The 23195-nt window shown below is 50.7% G+C and overlaps 1 protein-coding gene and 1 long non-coding RNA gene across 2 annotated transcripts; both read right to left on the bottom strand.

Moving 5' to 3' along the window:
• Positions 1 to 501: 501 nt before the first annotated feature.
• Positions 502 to 4698, bottom strand: LOC116913545. Its single transcript, XR_004389629.1, has 3 exons — positions 4177 to 4698; positions 1619 to 1708; positions 502 to 919 (listed from the first exon to the last, which is right to left on the bottom strand). It is a non-coding gene; the product is annotated as an uncharacterized LOC116913545 (long non-coding RNA).
• A 712-nt stretch (positions 4699 to 5410) lies between these two features.
• LOC116889992 (apolipoprotein L6-like) lies at positions 5411 to 10323 on the bottom strand. Its single transcript, XM_032890781.1, has 2 exons — positions 10250 to 10323; positions 5411 to 6511 (listed from the first exon to the last, which is right to left on the bottom strand). The coding sequence occupies exons 1-2, from the start codon at positions 10321 to 10323 to the stop codon at positions 5623 to 5625; spliced, it is 963 nt and encodes a 320-aa protein (XP_032746672.1). The 3' UTR covers positions 5411 to 5622.
• Between the last annotated feature and the right edge of the window lie 12872 nt (positions 10324 to 23195).

Here is a 23195-nt window from a genome sequence, read left to right as displayed (position 1 = left end):
TGTGACCAAAGTCACACGCAGGCTGTGAAGCTCCTTCAGGAAAACAACCCCTGGTTCTATAATGATTCTTTCATGGTCAAAGTACTTCTCAAAACAACCCTTCATTCTGATATCTACCGTAGGTCCACTGAAAAACAGCCTTTTCATCCTAACGTTTACCCGAGATATAATTGATTCCCCTAGAATTCCACTCCACCGATAGGTCTCAGGATTTATAAACGAAGCCCGGACTCCATCGTGCGGTCGGGTCGCCTCTCCCTACTTTATGCAGCTCCCAGGGCTGCGGTGCAGTCACAGGATATAGCACTGGTGTGGCATCCATGAGGTTCTGCTTGCATGCTAAGTACCAAGCGCACGTGTGTGTGTGTGTGTGTGTGTGTGTGTGTGTGTGTGTGTGTGTGTGTGTGTGCGCGCGCACTCACTCATGAACTCCACTTTTTCTGCTGCATTGCCGTCTCCCTGTGGATTCCTCGCCTCTCCCCTTCGAGAACTCTTAGGAAGTAAGCTTCTGCCAGTGTTTATTTCACCACAGTGAAGATCAGAAAACTTGCAACCCCATCGCTCTGGAAAGGGAATCCCAAACAGAGCCCCCCTTTCTTCTTACCCAGTCCCCTTCCATCCTGCAGAGCCCACAGGGAATGGCCTGAGGGTATCCATGAGGTGCAGACAGATACCTATGACTTGGGTATGCTCACGGTACCCCTAAGCCCTAAGGCACTTGTGTGCCAACATATTCCACACGCTGTGGTGAGGGTTTGCAGCTCTGGGGACTATAGAAGGTAGGGCAGGAGATTCAGATCTGCAAGCAAATGAGGGATTACCAAAGACTAGAGATAAGGGGCTCAATTCTACAGTGCACTAGGAGGGAGGGCCCCTGGGGCGTGTGATGACAGCAGTGGACAGCCAGCACCTGGACAACCTGAGAAGAAAGAACACAGGAAGTCTTGTGTGGGTGGGCCACAGTCCCAAACCTCCTGGGAGAGTTCTCCCTAGCCTCTCCTTCCCCGACTGTGGGGTTTGGTTTGGTTTTTTTTTTTTTTTTTTTTTTTTTTTTTTTTTTTGTCGTTTTTAAGTGTTATAGCATCTGTGAGTGACTTTCAAACCAGCAATGAAGGCACGCAGAGAAAGGGGTTTTGAAGACAGGAGACAGGGCAGTCTGTCAGCTCAGGACTTGGGACAGAAGTGAGCACAGGCTTCCCTCTCTCCTTCCCCTGGAATCTGGCCTAGCAGGTTCCAGTGACAACCTTTGTGTGCAAGCGCGGCTCTGAGCCAACAGTCCCCACTGGGCTGGGAGACAGAGAGCACAGGAGAGGTGAGGCGGGGAGGGACCCTCACAGCTTCTCATTGCTAGTTACTGTGGAAGCTGGCAGGAAGAGGCATCTGTCTACATACAGCCTAGCAGGTGCTGTACAAGGGAGTGATGGGGGATCACAGGGTAGTGGCGGTGACCGCTGAGTCAGAGTGAAGAAGGGAGGCTCAAGAGTGGGGCTGACCGGGCTCTCCCTTCTGAGACCCTAGGGAGAGCCTCCAGGTATCACCCCTGGCAGCCTTCTACCCCACCCTGGTCCCCTTCACTGATCTCATAGTTTCAAGGGCTCAGCTCCTCTTGGCCAGTCACCTTCTTGCTTTCTCAGATGCGGATGGGGGCTGAGGCTGAGTCAACTTGTCTCCTTTCAGAGGAGACCCCACAGGCCTCTTTTCTGAGTTTCTGAGGGGAAAAAAAAAAAAAGAGTGAGCGTGACGGAATTATGATGTCTGAGTCTTGTTTTTAGAAAAGCAGAGTCAGGTGCAGGGGTGCAAGATATAAATAATCCCAGCACTCATGAGACTGAGGCAGGATTGCTGAGAGTTCAAGTCCAGTTTAGTGAGTTAAAGGTCATCCCAGATAGTGTAAGTGAGGCCCTGCCTTGAAGAAGTAGAAGAGGAGGAGCAAGAGTAGGAAGAAGAGGAGGAGGTGGGGGAGGGGGAAGAGAGCCTCTAATTTTAGAAGAGCCTAAGGCCAGGTTTGGCATCAAAAGACAGCTACTTCCCAGCCAGTCAGGCATCAAGTGCCAGCATTTGCCCTCCTGGATCTACCACTACTTAGCATTTCTTTTGAGAGAGGGTCTATGATATAGCACTGACTGACTTAGAATTTAATAATGTAGCCCAGGCTGCCCTCGAACTCACGGAGATCCACTTGCCTTTGTCTCTCAAGTGCTGGGATTAAGGTGTATGCCACCAAACCTGGTTTACCACTATCTAGTTTTGAGTAACCTAATTTCCAGTGTGACAGAATTAGGAAGTGGGGTCTCCTGAGAGTCCCTTAAGTTGCTAAGAGTGGGATAGAGAGCTGCCCTAGGAGAGGGGCCCCGGGAGCTTGTTTGCCCCTTCCTCCTGATGAGGACATAGCAGAGGGTTTCTCCTGGGGAGCTAAGAGGGAGCCTTTCATACCAGCACCTGCGGATGCCTTGCCTGTGGGCTTGCCTGTCTCAAGACCAGTGATGAGTAATTATTCTATGACCCAGCCAACAGCATTTTGTCACAGCAGCCCACACAGACTGAGACACTTGTCAAGCCACATATGCTCTCGGCCATGGTCATCGTGGACTGCTTTAACAAAGTGCCACAGACAGGGTAGCTCATACAACAGACAGTTCTTTTCTCACAGGCCCAGGTCCAGGCTGTCAACAACCGGTTAGCCGAAGTCCTTTCGTTCTGCCAGATCAGGAATTGTGGGTAGGGGAGGAGAAGTTCTTCCAGTCTCTGCACCGGGAAGCTTTTATAATCCGTGGGCTCTGAGCTGTAAGCATTGGCTGTCTTTGGCTGAATGCAGCAGCAGGAAGTGTCCCTACTGCCTTAGCTCTTGTGCACACCTGAGGCCTGGTCCCTTAGCCTGACAGTGGTGGGTGTTCAGGTCCAGGAAGTTGGGGATTTCCCCTCAGATGCCCCTCTGGAACTGTCTCAGTGACCAGAGTCCATGGCTTCACCTCTCCTGTTCGTTACAGGCTCAGTTTTCTCTGCCTTCCCCTCCCTTGCAGCACTCAAATGGTTCTGTTGCAGCTGCTTCGGCCCTGGCTGCTCTCTGGAGCCCCTCAATCCTCCACTGCCTTCCTGTGATCTCTGCAATTATAGCCATCCCCAAGACAGTCACCGTTGTTGTCACCGTTGTCCTTACTGATGCTGAATTGCTGCTACTATGACCTTAGTGTTCGCCACTGGCACCACCATGGCTCCCTCCTCTGCCTCTCATGCTACTGCTTCCTTCTCTCATGTGTAGCCAGCTTGGCCTGTGTCACAAGTGATAAAATAATGGCCACCGGAGGGAAGCCTTTTAGGGGGTCTTATGTGACACGGGAAGCAGACAGCACAGGAGTGAACCAAACAGCTCATATAACCCCCAGCAGGTGTTGAGCCCAAACCAGAGCACATCCTCAGGCGAGTTAAGGTCTGTGCTAACACCAGTCAAGTCACGGTCACCTTCCCTCTGCAGGGCCACAGGAAGTGCCTCGGTGGAAATGGTGGTGGGGTCATTTACACTCACTGAGGGTTATGAAGGCCAACATTGGAACTACGATGGCCAGGACTGAGTTCAGGAGCTGGAGTCACACTTTAGCCAGAAGCAGCTGGCAACTCTGTGTAGCTTCCTCAAGGCATTCATGGAGCCTTCAAAGCAACTGGTGCCGGCGTGGGATAGCCCGCCAGGCTCCAAGATGAGAACCCTTTGCTCAAAGCAACCAGGGAACCATAGAGGAGTTTAACAGCAACTAGGGAGTCAAATTGCCCTATTCCTCAATATCTTAGCTTATTTATTGGCAGAATGAAAACTGTAAAGAGTTCTTAGAGTAAGGCCTTCTCATGAATATTACTGCTGGGTTAACGATGGATTAACAATGCTTACACCAGGGATAGCGGCACAAACCCATAATTTCAGCACTTGGGAGCCTGAGGCAGAAGAGTGTTTGAAGCCAGCCTAGACTACGTAATAATGTTGTCAGACTGGGTACAGAATGAGACTCTGTCTCAGAAATAAAATACCACCATACTCATTACCACACCCACCCACCACACCTACTGCCTCCACCAACACCCACCACTACCACCATCACCTACCATACCCACGACCACCACCACCATCAACACACACCACACCCAAACTACCACCACCACCACCATAGGTGCCTTATCCATTCTTACCACTAGCCCAGCACCCTAGGGAGAGATGGCCTGTTTACTCTTTCTCAAAGGTGCTGGCCCATTCAGCTCCTGTTGAGGGCTGACTTTTCCTCAGCTTGCAGATGTCTGATTACCCCCAGAGAGCCTTTGCATGGTTTTCCTCTGTGCGGCTTGGTGGGAGGCCTCTCCGGTCTCTTCCTTCTCTTCTGTAAACCTCAGGCCTGTAAGGCTCTATACCCCTACAACCTTATTCAACCCCAACTATTCCCCAGAGGCTCTACTCCAAGTATTGAGGGTTTAAAGCTTCCATATAGGGCTTCAGAGGGTTGTTAGTCCAAAGACTCCCTCAGAGGAGACACAGAGACAAGGTCCATTCAACCAGGAAACTCTCATCTAAACGTGAAAGCCGTAAGAAGAAAGAAACCTAACCGGGTAGCTGAGGGCAGGCTCCCCTTCTCCAAGCACCGGATACTATTTGGCCCTTGTCCTGATTAGTTTTGTTTGGTTGGTTTTGTTCAGTCAACTTGACACAAGCTAGAATCATCTGGGAAGGGGAACCTCAACTGAGAAAAAGAGATCACCTACAGGCAAGTCTGTAGGGCATTTTCTTGGTTAATGATTGATGTGGGAGGGTTCGGTTTACTGTGGGTGAGGCCACCCCTGGGAGGTGACCCTGGGCAGCAAAAAAAGCAAGGGAGACAGCCATGGAGGGGGAGCAAGCCCGGAAGCAGCATTCCTTCATGGTTCCTGCTTGAGTTCCTGCATGCAGGTTCCTGCCCTGAACTCCCACTCTTGTGCCAGGAAGGGTTCGTGAACCCCAAAAGACCACCAAGGAGCCGTTTCTGAAGTAACAGCACTAGGGCCTTTTTATTTCAAGACCGGACTTGGGCTCTCCTCCAACCCAACCCTGACACAGCAGGGCAGGAAGGGAAGGCGGAGCAGCCTGGAACCCTCAGCAGGACAAGTTCTTATAGGAAAATGGTAGCAAGTGAGGGTGAGGGAGGGTGTCCGGTCTGACCAGCATCTGACAGAATGACTATACGCCGACAGGTGGGTGCTCTGAAGCAAGACCGTATATAATCACAAACGGTCTGAGAGAACGTCTGCGACAATCGGACTAATCTCTGATTGCTAGGAAGTACCTAGGGAGTGACTCTGGCCGAGGACAAGCCGTGGGGCTCTTCCTGGTACTACGCTGCAGCTTGGGTTCTGCTGCAGATCACGTGTTCCGTCTTTTTTTTTTTTTTTTTTTTTCTTTAAGATGGCCACCAGTCCCAAGATGGAGTAGGTTTGGCCTCTCGCCGCCTTGCCTTCCTTCAATGGACTGTGATTCGGATACGTAAGCCAAATAAACGCTTTTGAGCGTGGTCTTTATCACAGCTATGGGAACGCGGTGAGAGACTACAGACTTCACAACGTCAGACCTACATGGCTGCACAGATTCCGTATTCTGCCTCCCGGCCTCTTTCAGAACCTGGCCCTTACCTTCAGCCTTTTGTAGAGACGGGCGTATTCCACTAACACCTGCTCCCGTTCCGCTGCCCGCGTTCTTAGCTCCTTTGCAAGCTCAGTCGGGGCCGCAGCCTTCAGATCTCTCCAGTCCTCCCAGAGAGAGTATATATCCTGGCCAAGGGACAAGGCAGCAGCTACCCGTCCCATCCTCAGAGCATTCTTGGTCATTGCCAGGGCTGTGCCCCCGAAGGCCTTTTGCACCTGCCCGCTGCTTCGAGTTGATATTTGGCCGGCAGTCATGAGTTTCTTGGCAGCTGAGGTAACACGGGGTTGCGTTCTGGTTATCCGGAGGGCTCGGAGGTGCCTTTTGATGATGTCCCAGGTGCTCCCACATTTGTAGACAAGCTCACCGGCGGCTGTGACATAGGTCGTCTTCTCTCCCTTGGCCTCCTCAAACTCCTGGTCACTTCTAGGCACGATGCTGTTGGCCTGAGCTAGGGCTCTTTTATTTCGAGAGTTTTCCCTCACATTGGCCACGATGTTGGTGACCCCAGCAACTGCCCCCAAACCATGCCCAATAGCGGTGAGTACCAGGCTTCCCCCTGCAGTTGTTGGAGCCAGGACCAAACCCAGGAGACTCATGACTCCAGAGATGACTGACGCAGAGGAAGTCACTACTTTGGTCTTGGTAGTTTTCTGGTGGCTTTCGTCAATGTGGTCTGCGATGGCATAGAGTATTCTAATGCACTTCTTTTCATTCTTTTTCCAGCTCTGGAACTGTTCTAGAAACCTACGTTCTTCATCCGTCAGAGCATCATCTTCAACTGCCACTTCTTCCTCATCAGTGAAGTCCCCATCCAGGCTGCCATCCTCGTCCCTGTGGGCGAGGGAAACAAACACTTGGCTTCAATGTCCCAGGGGAAAGACCCAACTGCTCATCGACCCCATGCGGCCTCCAGGTGGGCTTTGCTCCTAACTCTGAACCCTTTCCCCATCTGCCTAAAAAGCCCCTGAGCTCAACCTTTGCAGGAAGCAACTGGTGTAATAAAGAGAGAGTCAGAGAAAAACAACTGGGCAGAGCACCGTAACCTTGGCCCTCCGAAGGCAGAAAGATTGCCACTGAACTGACCAAGAAAGGGGGACAAAGAGGGAAGGAAGGGGCCTGGGGAAAGGAGAAGAATGAGGTAAGGAGGCCAGGTATTGATTACAGGAGAGGAGGAGGAAGAAGAGGAGAGGAAAAGGAAGAGGGAGAAGAGGAGGAGGAAAAGGAGGGAGGAGGGAGGAGGAAGAGGAAAAGAGGGAGAGAACAGGAGGAAAAGAGGGAGAAGAGGGAACAGGAAAGGGAGGAGAAGAGGAGGAGGAGAGGGAGGAGGAAGAGGGAGGGAGGAGAGGAGAAAAGGAGGAGAGTTGGAAAGGAGGAGGAAGAGGAAGAAGGAGGAGGAGGAGGAGGAGGAGAGAACAGGGGAAGGGAAGGGAGGAGGGGGGGAGGGGAGGAGAGGAGAAGATCAGATCTTGATTTTGGCTACAGAGTCTGAGCTTTCACATCTCCTTTGACCCACCCTTTGAGAGGGCTACAATAAACAGTCGGTAGTTTCTGCACATCCTCCTTGGCCACCTTCATTTGGCCCCTCAGCCAGGGGATGGACCCTTCAAGGAAGCCCTTTCTTCCCTTAGCTAGCATGTTACAGGAGAGGGGAGAGTATTTGCTAGCCAGTGGAGTTTGGCTTCCACAGAGCGCAGCATTGGGAGGGGCAAAGCTGGCTCCTCCAAGCCCCTTTCCAAGCTAAGTGTCACTCATGGGGCTGTGGGGCTGCGATTCACCGATTCACCGCTGGGTGCAGGAACTCTGCTCAGGAGATGAAACGCAGAGAAGCGAGACTGCATTCCTTCCTCCTGCCATTGGGGTTCTGGGCTCATAGGACACGTCAATACACGGCTCAGGGGAGGTGGGGTGCAGCCTAAGATGGGGGCCCCAGCCTGTGTTTCTCTGGGTGAAAAAGGACACAGGCTGAGGCTGAGGCTGCGGTTCCCAATGTCCTTGGCACCCAAATGCCTTGGCACCCAAATGCCTCTGGGAACCTCAGGGATGCGGTGGGGGTGGGTGGGGTGAGGGGTGAGGGCAGCGGCTTTATAACGAAGGCTTCCTCTCACAGCAGTCCTTGATGAGAGAGACAGTCCTTGCTTGTCCAAACTGGTGGAGAAAATGGGTGCATACAACTTACTCGGGTGGGCCAGAGATTAAAACCTTTTGCAGGAAGGGATATACGGGAAGGGAAGTTTATTTGGTTAAACCCTGGGGACCAGCCCATCTAAATACTTCATTAGCATGAAGACTCTGGGCTCTCTACTACATGACCAGTTGTTATGGTCCTCTTCATGGGCTGTCCTGGTCACGTGCTCCACGACAGGAATCTGTTCAGGAGCAGACGCAGATGCCTTCCATTCTCAATTATGAGAATTGCCCGGATTCCTTAATCTGCTTGACCCTACCTGTTTTTCTGTCTGGTGACACAGTTCCACTTGCCCCACGTGAGACCCCTTAGGAGAGCGGAGACGGCTCGTGATAACACAAAGCCCTAGAAATCCAAAGCTGGGAACAGCACAGAGGAGAAACCCAGTACCCAAGGAGGAAAGGGGCCTCACAGAGGAACCCGGCTAAGTCGCTCTGAGCGTCCTGCTGTTCCTCCCCGGTGTCAGCAGGAGTCAGGACCCCCCACTGAAGGATTGTCTGTGCCAAGACCAGAGCCACCACAGATATCAAGGTCCTCCAGTACTGTGGATAAACTGTTCCTGACTTTTACATTGTTTACAAGTAAAACCTGACTGCAGGCCCTGACTTTAGCTGTTGTTTTGTTCAGTTTGGTTTGAGCTTTGGTTTTTCCAGCATGGTTTCTCTATGTAGTCCTGGCTGCTTTAGAACTCACTGTGTAGTAGACCAGGCTGGCTTTGAACTAGGAGATCTTCCTGCTTCTGCTTTCTAAGTGCCAGGGTTAAAGGCATATGCTGCACTGTCCGGCAGCCCCTGTCTTTTGATAGTCTCTAGACTGTAGAGTCGAGATGACGTGATGTCTTGCAGAGCACTGACGCTATGTCTACAGCGATGATTTGAAAAAGGAAGTCAGTCCTTGCTGGTGAAAGGGTAACCATCATGGCGGGACCTCGGGCCTGGCTCCCTGGCAGCTGCCTGAAGAGGCTGGCATGACTCACAGGCATCACAGACGTAAATCAACCATTGCAGAGTGAATGTTACATGGCTACGACGTTCCATTTCTGTGTGGCTTTGGGCAATGGAGGCTGTGTCCTGCTATGTCCAGGACCGTCTGCATTGGTCCTCAGCATAGCATGAGCTCCCACTTCTGCTCTGTGAAATTCCATCTCCCTTGTTGCCTTACCATAAGCTGCAGCCGGATCCTGGGGTCCAGCCGTGGACTAACGTGTGAACTCCTCAATGTACTGAGTAGGGCTCTTTCTACTAACTTGTTTCCCATATATCGAGTCGCCCTGCTAATTAAGGTTGAAGGCTACCATTGTCCAGAGAGCCTTCCAGGCTCCTTGCAAAATGAAGGACTCCCTTCACTAGCAGGGCTCCTCCTTCTCTGACCTTGACTGGGAAGTTCAACGCCCCCTCACCACCACCGCAGGCCAATATCTGCAGAATGTCAGGTAGTCTTAGATTGCAAGCTCAACTTCCTTTTTCGTGATAAGCACCTGGCCAGCTGGCACCAGAGATTCTAGCATTGCTTCCCCATGCTAATGAGGCTTCTCAGTGCCTTATGCCTTCAGCCAATAACCTTTGCCCACCCTGGATATTCTGACCTCTATGCCCAAAACTATATAAGCCTTGAGTCACCCCAAGTAAAGTTGATCTGCCACTTCATAGCTGGTCCCAGGGTGATTTCTCTAAGAGGTCATGGAGTTTTCAACCCCTTCCCTGTCGCTCCCCACCCCCACCCCACCCCTTATCCGTTGTCTCTGCCCCATTTGCCCTAGTCCTTGGAGCCCAACACTGACATTTGACCAAATATTTACTTAACTCTCTGAAATAGCCTCATGGAGCATTTTCTCCTCAAGGAAAAAATATTTCCTCAGCATAATGGAGACTTTTGGGAATATAAATCCCTCTTTCCACACAGAGATCCTGGAGTAGTGTGGAGGCTTGACTGAGAATGGCCCCCATAGGCTCATATATTTGAATACTTAATCACTAGGGAGTGGAACTGTTTGAAAATATCAGAAGGATTAGGAGGTGTGGCCTTGGAGCAGGTGTGGTCTTGTTGGGGTGGGTGTGGCCTTGTTAAAGGAAGTGTGTCACTAGGGGTAGGCTCTGAGGTTTCAAAAGTTCTCCCCAGGCCTCTATCATCTCTCTGCCTGCCTACTTGTGAATCAGATGTAAAGCTCTCAGCTACTGCTCCTGTGCCATGGGTGCTGCCATGCTCCCCGCCATGATGGTAATGGAATAAATAACCTCTAAAACGGTGAGCAAGCCCCGATTAAATACTTTGCTTTTGAAGAGTTGCCTTGGTCATGGTGTCTCTTCACAGCAATAGAACAGTGACCAGGACCCGTGGTTATTCCTATCTGGGAGAACACATGTTGCCTTCAATACAACCAGCCCTTCCCAAGAAGTCCACCCCTGGGTTACCTTTGCCACTCAGCATCGGCCTCATGCTCCTGCCCCGTCTGACAGCCTGGAGTCGGTATTAGCACCAAAGCCATGTCCTTATAAGTCAGGTTATCTTCTGACTGGAAATACAGAAAGCAAATTTGCTGCCAGTATCGTAAAGCATCGTAAAATTCAAGTATGGAAGGATTGTAGATCACACAGAATTGAAATCATACCAAGCCGTGGTTTACACTAACCATGATATCTGCAAGCTCTTGTTTCTTAATTAACGTATAGCCCATGTGCAGCAAGCACACCCAAGGGAGCACTCAGCCCAGTGTAGGTCCTGGTTCTCCCCTTCCACCATAGGGGTCCTGGGGACCGAAGCCAGGTGTTAAGCTTGGTGACCAACACATTCACCTGCCGAGGTCTCCTACCAGCTGCAGGATCTTCCCCTGTTGTGTCAAGAACTATATCCGATGACTTCCCTGTTCTCAGCATAGCTAACTAGGACCCTTGACATTTCCCACGTGACAGGGCCTCAGAGATGAAATGGCGATGATGGGTGCTCATGGGAAAGTCCTTTCAACCATGCAGCTCTCTAATGAGGTGACACCTAGGGGTGGGGGAGGGGTTGCCAGAACAAACAACTATGATTAGACTTCCTGGAGGGAAGAGGGCTGGGGATTGGCTCAACCAATGGCTTTGTTGCTCACATGCAAGGCCCAAAAGGACCCTCAGGAGAGCCCAGGAAATCCCAAGAGCACAGGGACTCTGTGTGGCCATCTTTGTCACTGTCAGAGACGGGATATCAGATCCAAAATCTCCAGAGCCCTTGTTTACAAGGATATTAGGGACACGACCGCCGAGGGTGTGCCGGCCAGAGTGGGGATGATGACTTTCAGGTTGTGAAGAGGAAGAAGGATTTTCAGGAAGAACAACATTGCTATCCTTGGAGTGAATAGGTGACAGCTTGGACCAGGTTCTTGGAACCCTTTGATTCCCCCCAGCACTCGTGGGGTATAAGAGCCAAGGACAACGCTAAGCCTGGGGTGTGAACAAGTGTTCTGCTGACCCCTGCACCGTTCCAAAGGCTGCTGGGTGCTCATATGTTGTGGGGCGTGGCGGAGGCTGGCTGCTGACTGAGCTCAAGGCGCCATTAGCCATTCCACTGATGGGTTGTAGGCGAGGGATGAGTGGGTGTCCAGCCGGAGACAGGAGGGAGCTGAGAAAGGCAGAGGAGAAGTAGAAACTGAGCCGCCCAGTGTCGCAGCTCAGGAGAAGAAAGCAGAGACGGGAAGTTCGGCTGAGGAGAATGTTCAAGAATGCTTGCCCCACTGCACACACCCCAACACCATCCCACCCCTACCCCTACCCCCACTGCGCACACGCTGTTGGGAGTGACCCAGGCCACTCACATTCCAGCAAGCATTCTGCCACAGAGGCCACCCCACCCCAGTGGTTTTTCAACCGTCCATCCTGATTACTCCACCTTTGACCTATAAAGGACCTTCCTCTGCCGAGAGCCGGCTGGCAGACCAGGGCGTACCTCGGAAGAATCTGCTGTGGCGATGTCAGAAAACAGACAATCTCCGTAAGGCAGGCACAGTCCAGAGAGGCAGACCCAGGAGCCTTATATTTTTGTTTTTTTGTTTTTTTTGTTCTTTGAAGATTTATTTATTTTATGTATATGAGTACACTGTTGCTGTCTTTAGACACACCATAAGAGAATGTCAGATTCCACTATAGGTGGTTGTGAGCCACCACGTGGTTGCTGGGATTTGAACTCAGGTCCTCCGGAAGAGCAGTCAGTGCTCTTAACCGCTGAGCCATCTCTCCAGCCCCATCAGGGGCCTTTTTTTTTTTTTTTTTTTTTTTTTAATGCCACAGAATCTAGCTGGCTGTTGGAAGTGTCTCTGTCTGGGGAACAGGTAGCTAGTGAATTTCTTGCTAAAAACCCATTATCTCTGGACCTTTTGTAATTACACTCAGGATACAAAAACAAACCAAAGTCAACTCAAAGAAGAGAACTTGAGTAGATAAGAAGGTGGTGCCCTTCTCTGGCACATGTGAGCCAGTGAGGTTCGCCGCGCGTTGCCAGATGTAAGGGCTGAACCTGAGACCCTGCCCAACCGCCTAGTTCCCAGCTGCCTGAGCTTCGAGCCCTGCTAGCTGCTGTCAGCTCTTTTTCCTCAGGCGGTGACTGGTTTCTTGTTCCCCTAGTCTCCTTGCCCATTAGGGTCCCAGAAGCAACCCTCCCCTCCCCTGCTCGCTGTCTCTCAAAGAGAGGATGACCCCAGGCTCAGACCTTACCTCTCTAGGAGCCCTCCGATCAGTCCAGCGGGTGCTGTGACCAGTGTCTGGGCAGAACAGAAACAGAAGCAAGGGTAGATGTTACTCTCCAACTGGGCCAATGGTTGGAGCCCGGTGGCTCTTGGAGACAGGAATGAGATTATGAAACTGGTTTATTCTAACCTCGAAGCACGCTGTAAAGCTGTGGGCTAGCTTCTAAGTCTGTTTCCCGGACAATGGGCCTTACTAATAGGCATCTGGTTCTGATGTTTAATTTCCTATCTTCCTCTGCACACACTGTGAGGTGAGTGGACAGAGGACTGGCTGTGGTGTGGCTCAGGGTAAGAGCTTGCGTGTGTCACACCTTGAATTCCACCCCCCCAGCCCTGCCAAAGAGCCCCCCCACCTCTCCTTCCCAGCTGTGCGTGCTAGGGTCCACACTAAGCAGTCACTGCTGAGCCAGGACCCGGAAGACCACAGTCATACCTGCCTGCAGAACTGTGAATCAGTAGCCTGCCCTTGGGCTGATTCTCCCTCTGTAAGGTGCACACCATACCAGTGTTGATAACTTTAAGCCATTGGGAGAAGCCCCGTGCGTACTCTGGGTTACCCAGCAGACTTTCCAAAAATGCAATAGACTTACGGTGGCTGTGCCCATTGGGTTCCCTCCTGTCCCAGGCTATCTTCGTGTGTGTGTGTGTGTGTGTGTGTGTGTGTGTGTGTGTGTGCTCTCGCATGCATAGGGTGTGGGTAGACGGGATGTCTCTGCAAATCCACCACTGGCTGAAGAGAAGAGATTCACACAAGGTAGAAGGAAATCGGATTCAACTTGTTAGCTGGTTCTAGTTCAAAGTTCCGGAGTCTGACCCAAGCAGTTTATTTTTGACGTCGTTAAACATAGCACAACCTTGAAAAAAAGTCTCCTTGTGCCAGTTACCACAATAAAGTTTAAGGCATGACCCCATCGAAACTCCTTGGCAACAAACAGGTCTTTTGCAACTTACCTGTGACGCCTTCCACAAGAATGGGTTCTGATTGGCAGAGACGTGATGCTCAGGGCTCTGGGAAGAGGCTCCACAGACAGCAAAGGTCCACATCAGACTATTAATACATCCGATCCAACAGAAATAGGTGTGACTCCTGCTGTCGTGAAAAGCCTGCATGTGTGAGATTCCTGGTTTCTCTAGGAGAAACTTCTCTCTTCTCCTCTACAAGCACAAAGGTCCTCACGCCTTCTACATCCCTGCATCTGACGCAGATGTGTGACCCTTGTCACCACCCCACGAGGAAAAGAGTGCTAGAATCAATAACTCTCACCCGAAATCCTTCAATGCAAACTGCTTTAAAGATAAAAACTTGGTAGAAGGCTCAGGTTGGTAAGGGTTTGCCACCCAGGTGGGGCACCTGAGTTTGACTTTCAGTACCCAGAGTAAAAAGCCACCGTGCCTATAATCCCATCTGGGGAGGCGGGGCAGGAGGATCCGAGACGTGCTAGCCAGCCAGGTTCTGGAAGAGACACTGCCTCAAAAATAAGTGGAAGGTGACTGAAGGGGTTATTCATGTCAACCTCTGGCCTCAATGTGTGTGCACACGCACACACACACCTGTGCACGAAGGTGTACACATGTACATGAATACTTACACACAATTAGCCCATGCACTTGGTGGGAAAACCTGACCTGAAGCCCAGGGAGGAGGCCTACTGTAGATGTACCATTTGGGTTCAACACTCTACGCTCACCCACTGGTGCCTTGGCTGGTGGCAAGTTCTGGGTTACCCACCATGCATTGCACAGAGAAACTCCTCTGAGACATTCAGAGTATCGGATTGCTCTGTAAATTAATATCCTTACCTTTATCAGTTTAGGCTACCATGGTTTATATGGACACGCTACACTCAGCCTGCCACGTCTAGGGCTCCAGCAGCTGTAGAGACAACCAACCAGAAACCACAATGTTGGATTGGCAGAGAGATACCTTCCCATAAATCCCAGCACTCAGGAGGCTGCCCAGAGGATGAGGAAGTTAAGGAAAGCCAGACTCCAGAACACCACACTGTCTCAAGCCATTAGTTTTCCCTTTGGCTTGGGAAAGTGCTACACTGAATCAGTACAGAGGTCTCCTGTTACTATCAATTACTCCCAATTTGCATATCATTAATATTGTATTAAGTGTTGTAAGTCACAGGTGACGGATCAGGAGCAGACAGGAGCAGGTGCAGGAGCTTTCTGCAAATACCATGCCATGGAATCTAAGAGAATTTAGCATCCCTAGGGTTTGGTGTCTGGAGGGAACCTGGAGTCCTTCCCCGTCAGTATGTACACACATGTACGCACGGCTGTCAACACATCCACCACAGGGGGATGGGCCCAGGGAGCACTCTGACCCTGCAAGTCTCAGATTCCAGGAAACAATTATCTTTTCCTGGCCTCAGTTTCTAAGGCCGTCTGGGCTAAAGACGCTGAGGCTGCTCCTCGCCAAGTGTAGCGAAGTTTCCATCTCTGCCCTCCAGACTCTGCCTAGAAGCAGTTGTAGGATCCTGGGAATCTCAGGGCAGAGTTTCTACTCTGGGAATAGAGACAGGCGCACAAAACTCGGTCCTAAGAACATGACATTTCTCCAGCCATCCCCTGACTCTTACCTCCCTTCCTGGGTTCCTGTTGACATCAGATTGTCTTGACTGACACACAGTAGGTCCCCTGTGAGTCTGCTTACACAGAGACATTTATGTGCATGTGTGTGCATCACTGAGGTTTACACCCATGCTTTGTACTTGACTCTCTTGGGAGCTGTGAAATGTTCTTTTTAAAAAAATCATTTACTTACTTTATTTGTATATGTGGCAGTGCACTCATGTGTAAGTCAAAGGACTGCCTCCGAGTTGTTCTTTTTTTCTTTTCTTTTTTTTTTTCGGAGCTGGGGCTGTGAAATGTTCTTTTTTGAAAAAATGGGGTTGGTTCTTAGGTTCCACCATTCCCAGGGATTGAACTCCCTCCTAGGCATCTGTCCATTTGGGGAGGCTATCCCTCCATTCATCCCACCTCTCCTTAAAAACTAGTGTATCCTGTATCCTTTCTTCTCTGCAGTTAGTCCCCAGCCCGGTGAGATGGACTGAAGCAGGCTCGGAGCTGGACCAGCTGTCCTCTGTGAGTCAAGAGGTAGCACAGGGTGTTACAAGGAGAATGCAGCGAGGGGGTAATTTTGGAGGGCCCCGTGCCAAGGGGCACCCTTAAGAAATTAGGCCATGCAACAGATTTGGTGTAAAAGAGGTTTATTGGGGGAGGAGAGAGGAGTGAAGACCTGGGGAAGGGGTAGAGGTCAAGAGAACGTGTACACAGACAGACAGCCGGGGAGCAGAGCCGTGAGGGCGGAGAGAGCGGGCAGAGAGGGAAAGAGAAGGGGCACATGGAGAAAGGGAGAGGGAATGTTGAGAACAGAGAGAGCTGGGTGGGCATGAGAGCAGGCCAGTGGAATTGCCCATAGGCTAACACTGGGGCACCACGCTCTGAGGGAGCCAGTAGGGGCAGTCATAGGAACAAAATGCCGGGCAAGGGGGCTCTTCTTATAGAACAGAGAGACTTGTTTTGACCCCGTTTCAGAGCTTTCTGTTACTGATCAGTTGGCCCCGTGGCTCTGTGGTGAGGAACCCTAACTAATGGTGGAAGGAAGTGCTCACCTCAGGACAGCCAGAGAGGAGGAATGGAAGTAGGGTAGTGGGGAGGAGGGAGGAAGGGAGAAGGAGAGGGAGAATGAAGGAGAGAAGGAGAAGGGCAGGGCAACAAAGATATAGAAGGAGAAGAACTGAGCTCTAAGCCTTCCCTTTGTGGATTTAATGACCTCACTCCCCGGCACTAGGTCCGTCCTCTTTTTTTTTTCTTCTTTTTTCTTTCTTCTTCCCAGACAGGGTTTTTCTGGGTATCCCTGGCTGCCCTGAAACTCGATTCATAGACTAGTCTAGCCTCAAACTCACAGAGATCCTCCTGCCTCTGCCTCCTGAGTGCTGGGATTTAAGGCGTGCACCACCATACCCAGCTTTTTAGGTCCTTCCTCTCTTAAAGGTCCCGTCACCCTTTGGGCTGGCGATATGGCTCACATATTAAGAGCACATACTGGTCCTCCAAAGGCCTTAGCTCATGTCAGGAGGCACACAACTGCCTGTCCATCCAGGCTATGGGATCCAACTCCTCTGTCTCTTTGGGGACTTGTGTGTACACCTTTGTGCAGACATACACAACTAATAAACACACCTTTTCTTTTTTTCGGAGCTGGGGACCGATTGCGCTTGCCAGGCAAGCGCCCTACCACTGAGCTAAATCCCCAACCCAATAAACAACATTTTTAAAAGGCCATGCTACCCCCAGCATGCTGGCCACCAAGTCATTAGCATGTGGCCTCTGGTGGGCATTTCAGGGCCAAACCATGACAGGGAGGTGGCAGAATGTGGTAGTGGAGTGGGTATGGCCTGGGGAGCCTCAGCGTGAACCAGAAGGAAAGGCTGGGCTGAGACAGGACCACCACGAAACAGACTTGGAGAGTGAGTTCACTTGGCCCTGTGTCTGGGGTGGAGTTAGGCTGACCCCCTCTGTGGTCTGTCACTCTGTCTGTAAGAATGAGCCATCATCAGTTCTTCCTGTCTCTGAGAACCAAGGCAAAGTGGGCTGGAGGCTGGGTTCTCGGGCCAAATCTAATTCCCTCTGCTCCATGGGGTTGGAACCGATGGCTTCAATCCTATGTTGTGTTCCTGGCTTCTCACCAGACGGCAGGAACCCTGTCCAGGGAGTCAATGACTCAGAGGTCAGGGAAGACAGGACTGGGACTCTCCCCACTCCCCGTAGCCCTGTGGCGGTAATGGCCTCAAGTGAGTGGAGGCAGAGACTTGAGAGTGACTTGGCCTGTTCATGAGAGGTGGGGGAAGCTGCACCCCTCCCCCTCAACCACCAGACAGGGAAACCTGCCAGTGATTGTGGGAGGGGACTCCCCTGTGCAGCCAGAGCTCCAGATGTTTTTCCCATGAATGCATTTGCAGAGCGGAGAACCGGAACCCAGTAATCCAGAGGCTGGCCTAGCCTCCCTCCCCAGGGTAGGGTGTCCCTAGGCTGCCCTGATCGACCATGAGGTCTGTAGTAAATCTCTTCTGCTCCGAGCCCGCATTCTCCCTTCTGTAGACAGTTGAACAATGACCACCCCCACCCCATCCCCCACTCACCACCCCCACAGAGCTGAGCCTGAGACCACGCGATTTGCAGTGGGACCATATTTGGAAACATTTTCTGAGGATAAAAAAAAAAATCAACTAAAATCTGGAGATGAGGTCATCTTGGCACTTGTGAGAGCCAGGAAGCCTACGCGGTGTCCTTGAAAGAGACAGAAGAAGACGGGGCTATTAGCAAGACGGGTCGGAGGGAGAAAAGGCAGAAGTGCTTCAGGCACCTACACTGCTTCTAGGTAGCCTCCCCCCTGCAAGCAGGCCCACCCTCTGTGCTAAGGCGTGTGGAATATCAGGGAATATCAAGGCCTGCAGCCACATGACTCCAGAGAGGCTTAGGGAACTACAGGGCCTACAGAATTTGCCAGAATTGCCTTAGAATTGACTGTTTCTTCCCACCAGAAGATGGAAAGACCTGAATGCTTCTGAGGAAGGAGGAAGGGGAGGAGAGGGAGGAGCAGTGGAGCCGGAAAGGAGGGAGGACGGGGGAGGAGGAGGAGGAATGGGAGAATGTGTGTGTGTGTGTGTGTGTGTGTGTGTGTGTGTGTGTGTGTGTGTGTGTGTGGGGAAGGACTCTGAGTGGTTATGGCCTCTACACTGAGCTGTCTCTGCAGCTGGGTATGATGGATGGGGAGGGCTGTGGAAAGGCAAATCCACACAGGCTTAAACCTTCTGCATCGTCCTTCAGTGTAAAGTGATACTGAGCTGAGTCACAAAGAGGAAGGAGAGGGCCTGTGTTAATGTGACCTGGCTCTCTTGAGAAGGAGGGGCTACAAAGAATACGAGGACCTCTCCAGGCTGACCAGGAAGCCAGCCAACACATCACCCTTGCCAAAGAGGCCCCAGGGTTCTACCCACGGCCCTAACCAGTTCTTAAGAGGACACAACCCGCTCCCACACAGAACTCCCTGTCTGAGATCTCCCTGAGGCTGTAGCTGGCTGCCACATAGCTCACACACTGCCTTTTGGCTTCTGAGCCACAGTGACTAATTTTAACTGACCCTCTGATTTGTGCCAGAGCCCTGGGACCGCCCCTAACTCACCAAAAGCTCCAAGTTTAAATCACCCACGGTGAGCTCCCAGCCCTCCCTTAAAACCTCATCCTTGACCAACTCACTTCAAAAACTTTCCCGCCCAGCCAGCCTGGTCATCTTGCGGTCTCCAGATCACTCTGTGCTGTTTCTGCTTTCCTAAGCTTTTTCTCATCACCCCTCAGCCCTCCTCCCTGACCAGAGCACTCACCCTTCCACCTGCCCCTGACCATCTCCCAACCTTTGCCCAACCTTTGACATTTGTTGAAACAGATGTTTTCTGGTCTCAGGCAATGACTGTGGCAGCAGTGTGCCCACTGGGGCCCGGCTTTATCCTCCTGGCCCAGAGAGGCCTGTCTTTTTCCTCCTCAAAAGTGTTCAGAGCTGGCTGGTTAAATGAGTACTGGCCCTCTCAGTGGGGTCTCTAAACCTCTCTCTTGGTCCTGAGCACTTCTCTCCTTCCATTTTTGTCTTTACCCAGGAGACCAGGGTGTTTGGTGGCCCTGAAGAAGGAAGTTAGGTCCCCGAGCGATGAGAGACGCTGAGCAGAGCTTCAACGCTAGAACTGAATGGTGATGTAAACAAGGCCTGGACCACTCAGGCCGATGAGGCTGGGGGCTTGCTCTGACTCCTGCTTCCTCTCACAAAGCCTAAAGCCTGAGAAGCAGGTCTCCCCACCTCCGCCAGGCTCTCTCCTTTGTCCTCCCAGTGCAGATCAAACTGTCACCGTCCTCCCCATAAAGCTGCCAAGGTTCCCTGGTCCTTGGAAGTCTCTTCTCCACTTTCCCCCTTTTCTTCCACATTGGCATCCTCAGGGCCTGTCCTGGCTAGTTTTGCTTTGTCAAATTTGGCACAAGCTAGAGTTATCCCGGATGAGGGGACCTCAGTTGAGAAATTACCTCCATCAGATAGCCTGGCCTGTATGCAAGCCTGTGCCGGTTTGTATATGCTCGGCCCAGGGAGTGGCTATGTTAAGAGGTGTGGCCTTGCTGAGGTGGGTGTGGCCTTGCTGAGGTGGGTGTGGCCTTGCTGGAGTGGGTGTGGCCTTGCTGGAATTGGTGTGTCACTGTGGGCATGGGCTTTAAGACCCTCATCCTAGCTGCCTGGATGTCAGTATCTGCTAGCAGCCTTCAGATGAAGCTGTAGAACTCTCAGCTCCTCCTGCACCATTGCCTGCCTAGACGCTGCCATGTTCCCCCCTTGATGATACTGAACTGAACCTCTGAACCTGTAAGCCAGCTCTAATTAAATGTTGTCCATATAAAAGATGCCTTGGTCATGGTGTCTGTTCACAGCGGTAAAACACTAACCAAGACAGAAGTTAGTACCAAGGACTGGGGTATTGCTGTGATAGGCAGGGAGGGTGGGGGGAGCTCCCGCTTGTCCCAGGGGAATGATTGTCCTTAGCTTGGTGGATGCAGGCTTGGTAGCGGTGTGGCTAGGAGCACAGAGAGGTCTTTTACGGGAGGTTAGGCTGCAGCTCTATAAGCGAAGGCCTTCTTCATGGTTCCCCATGGCGGATCTTGATGAAAAGACACAGTTCATGATTCTAAATAGTTTATTGTCCTGGCAGAAAGTGGATGTGTAAAATGACACCCACTTCTCAGGGTAGGCCTGAGATTAAATACCTTTTGCGGGGAAGAACGTCTGGAAAGAGAACCCTATTGGCTAAGTCCTCTGAGCCTCTAGGTGCCTCATTAGCTTGGCGAACTCTGTTTTGGGCCTACCTGACCACAGGGCACGTTTCTTTTGTGAGAAGCAAGACACATGTTCCAAGTCAGGACTCTGGCAGGGAGCTGGGAGTCACTGAGTCTCCCGGTCTCAATCTGCTCTACCACACCAAACTTCCTGGCAGTTTCTCGTGATGAGGGACTCTAACTTGTAGATCAACTCTACCCTTTCCCGGATAAGCTGCCTTGGTGTTTATCACAGGAAGAGAGAAAGCAAACTCAGACAAGGCCTTCCTTTTCGCCCTGGAGTCCTCTCTACACTGACACACCAGACCATACAGCTTCAGTCCACAAGTGTGCTCCACAGGACAAACCGAAGCATCTCCAGATTGCCGGATAACCCCTCGACTGTTTTAGGGTACAGCTAGGGAAGGAGAAGGACAAACCGCACCCTCATATGGTGACGGAATAAGGTGGGGGCCCAAGTTCAGAGAAGCCCATCTGTGCCCATGGGAAGATGTGTCTCCCAGCATGGCAGAGTGGGTTTGATTTTGAAGACACAAATCGGGGTGGCCCATGAATGCCCTGTCCCCTTCCTTCCGAGTTCCTATGAGGGAGGTTTGGGAGCAGGCTCTGGGCTTTCTAGAGGACAGGAGTCCAGGGTGGAGGAATGCCCAGGCAGGCGACTGCATAGATGCGTGGATTGTCTACGCGCTGGAAAGGCTGGCCTCCTCCCAGGCCACCCTGGGCCTGTGGGACTCCTAGTCAAACATATGGTAGCCCTCTCCTCTGCATTCAAACCACCACCACCCTGTCCACACCCCCTCCGCAGGCTCCCAGATGTCTTTCTTGCCAACATCCACCCGTGGTTTTAAAACACTAACAGGCCCTGGATGTAATTCAGTGCGGAGAACGCATGTCTCTGCCCCTGTCACCAATCGAGAGAGTGCATAGAAGGTAGGTGAGGCTGAGACAGATGTAAGGGAACTTTTTGGGGCTGGTAACAGTGTTCTGTGTCTTGATAGTGTGGGTAAACCAAGTGTGTGCTTCAACAAAACCCAGCACAGCTCAGGTGTGTGAGGTGCTTTGGATGTGAGCATCGCTGGGAAGAAAATGCAAACCTTGCTTCTCCTTCACATGCGAGAGAAAGTGCAGTACCTGCCTTCGGGATCTGGGTTACCTCACTCCATGCATTAAACAGGAGGCAGCCAGATAGACGCCTGCAGTTCACAGTTGTGCATCACCTGGGGACCAGGTGCCTTCTAAAAATGGCTGCTGGTCCTTGTGTGAACATTGTATGGATGGAGTAGTGTACTGCAGGCCTTGAATTTGGGACCCCTTTTCACCTAAGGCAGTGTTCTGCAATCTCAACCATATAGGTATATAATGTATATATATGCATGTATATATATTTATGCATATGTGTGTATGTGTGTATGTATATATATACATACATGTGTGTGTGTGTGTGTGTGTGTGTGTGTGTGTGTGTTGTGGTTTGCCCTGGAGTTATCTGTATTTTGATGCTAATTCCACTGCCCCAAGGACAGCTGCCTAGTCACCTACTCAGGACTCAGGTGACTTCACCAGAACCTTCTTCCCATTTAATTTGTAAAATACAGGTGAGGGCAGGAACAGGATAGAAGGAGGGTCCTGTCATTGGAGGAGAAGGAAGGATGGGCGGGAGAAGAGTTTGAAGGAAGAGGAGGAGACTGGAACGGAAAGGAGGAAGAGACAGGAGAGACAGGGAGAGAAGCCATGGCAGGACAATATGGTGGGTGACGTTAAGATTCTGCTCTGTGTATTTACAGGTTGTTATTAGTGTTCTTAAGGGATGGATGGTACTGGGCTTTGTATGTTTAGGTGGGCAATTATATCTTATCGATTGGTTTAAGGTTATTGTGTTGTGTGTTCTTTCATGTAGAGATTTAAGTGTAATGGAGTGTGGGGCAGCTGGTCTGGGTTGCCACAGAATTAGAATGTGTGCTTCTGGCAAGACAGCCAGCAGATATCTTGGGGCACTGGGGTGCTGAATCTAGAGTAGGATAAAAGACAGCATTTTATTTTTTATATTTTTACAACAACATATATGTGTGTATATGTGTGTGTGTATATATATGTATATGTATGTGTATATATGTATATGTATGTGTATGTATATATATGTGTATGTATATATGTGTGTGTATATATATTTATATGTATATATGTGTATATAAGTATATGTGTGTGTATATATTTATATGTATGTGTGTACATATGTATATGTGTGTGTATATTATGTATATGTATGTATATATAGATGTGTATATATATGCATATGTATGTGTGTATATATGTGTATATATATATGTATATGTGTGTGTATATATATGTGTATGTGTGTATATATATGTATATGTGTGTATATTATGTATATGTGTGTATATTATGTATATGTGTGTATATAGATGTGTGTATATATATGTATATGTATGTGTATGTGTGTATATATGTGTGTGTGTATATATGTATATGTGTGTATATATAAGGTGAGTATAGAATAATATGATTCCATAAGGCTTGATCAAACAACCTTGGTGTTATCTGTCCCTCCTCCTCCTCCTGTATTGACCTCCCTTCCTCATCCCCAGAGTCCCTCCCCATTTTTCCATTTTCTACTTTCCATTGTCTGCATCCTGGGATTCCCACCCCCACCTATGCTCCCTTACACTTTCCTGCCTTCTGGGGTTTCTCTACATTGAATACGCACATCCGAGGACCCGGAGCTGGGAACCACACGTAGA

This window comes from Rattus rattus, chromosome 1, assembly GCF_011064425.1.
Source record: "Rattus rattus isolate New Zealand chromosome 1, Rrattus_CSIRO_v1, whole genome shotgun sequence".
NCBI classification, from domain to species: domain Eukaryota; kingdom Metazoa; phylum Chordata; class Mammalia; order Rodentia; family Muridae; genus Rattus; species Rattus rattus.
This window is presented reverse-complemented; position numbering and strand designations above follow the sequence as displayed.

Coding starts and splice junctions, on each gene's coding strand:
- LOC116889992 (XM_032890781.1), bottom strand. CDS start 10,323: ATGGCTTTGGTGCTAATACCGACTCCAGGCTGTCAGACGGGGCAGGAG. Junction 6,512..10,249: donor GCCGATGCTGAGTGGCAAAG/GTAACCCAGGGG, acceptor GGGACATTGAAG/CCAAGTGTTTGTTTCCCTCG.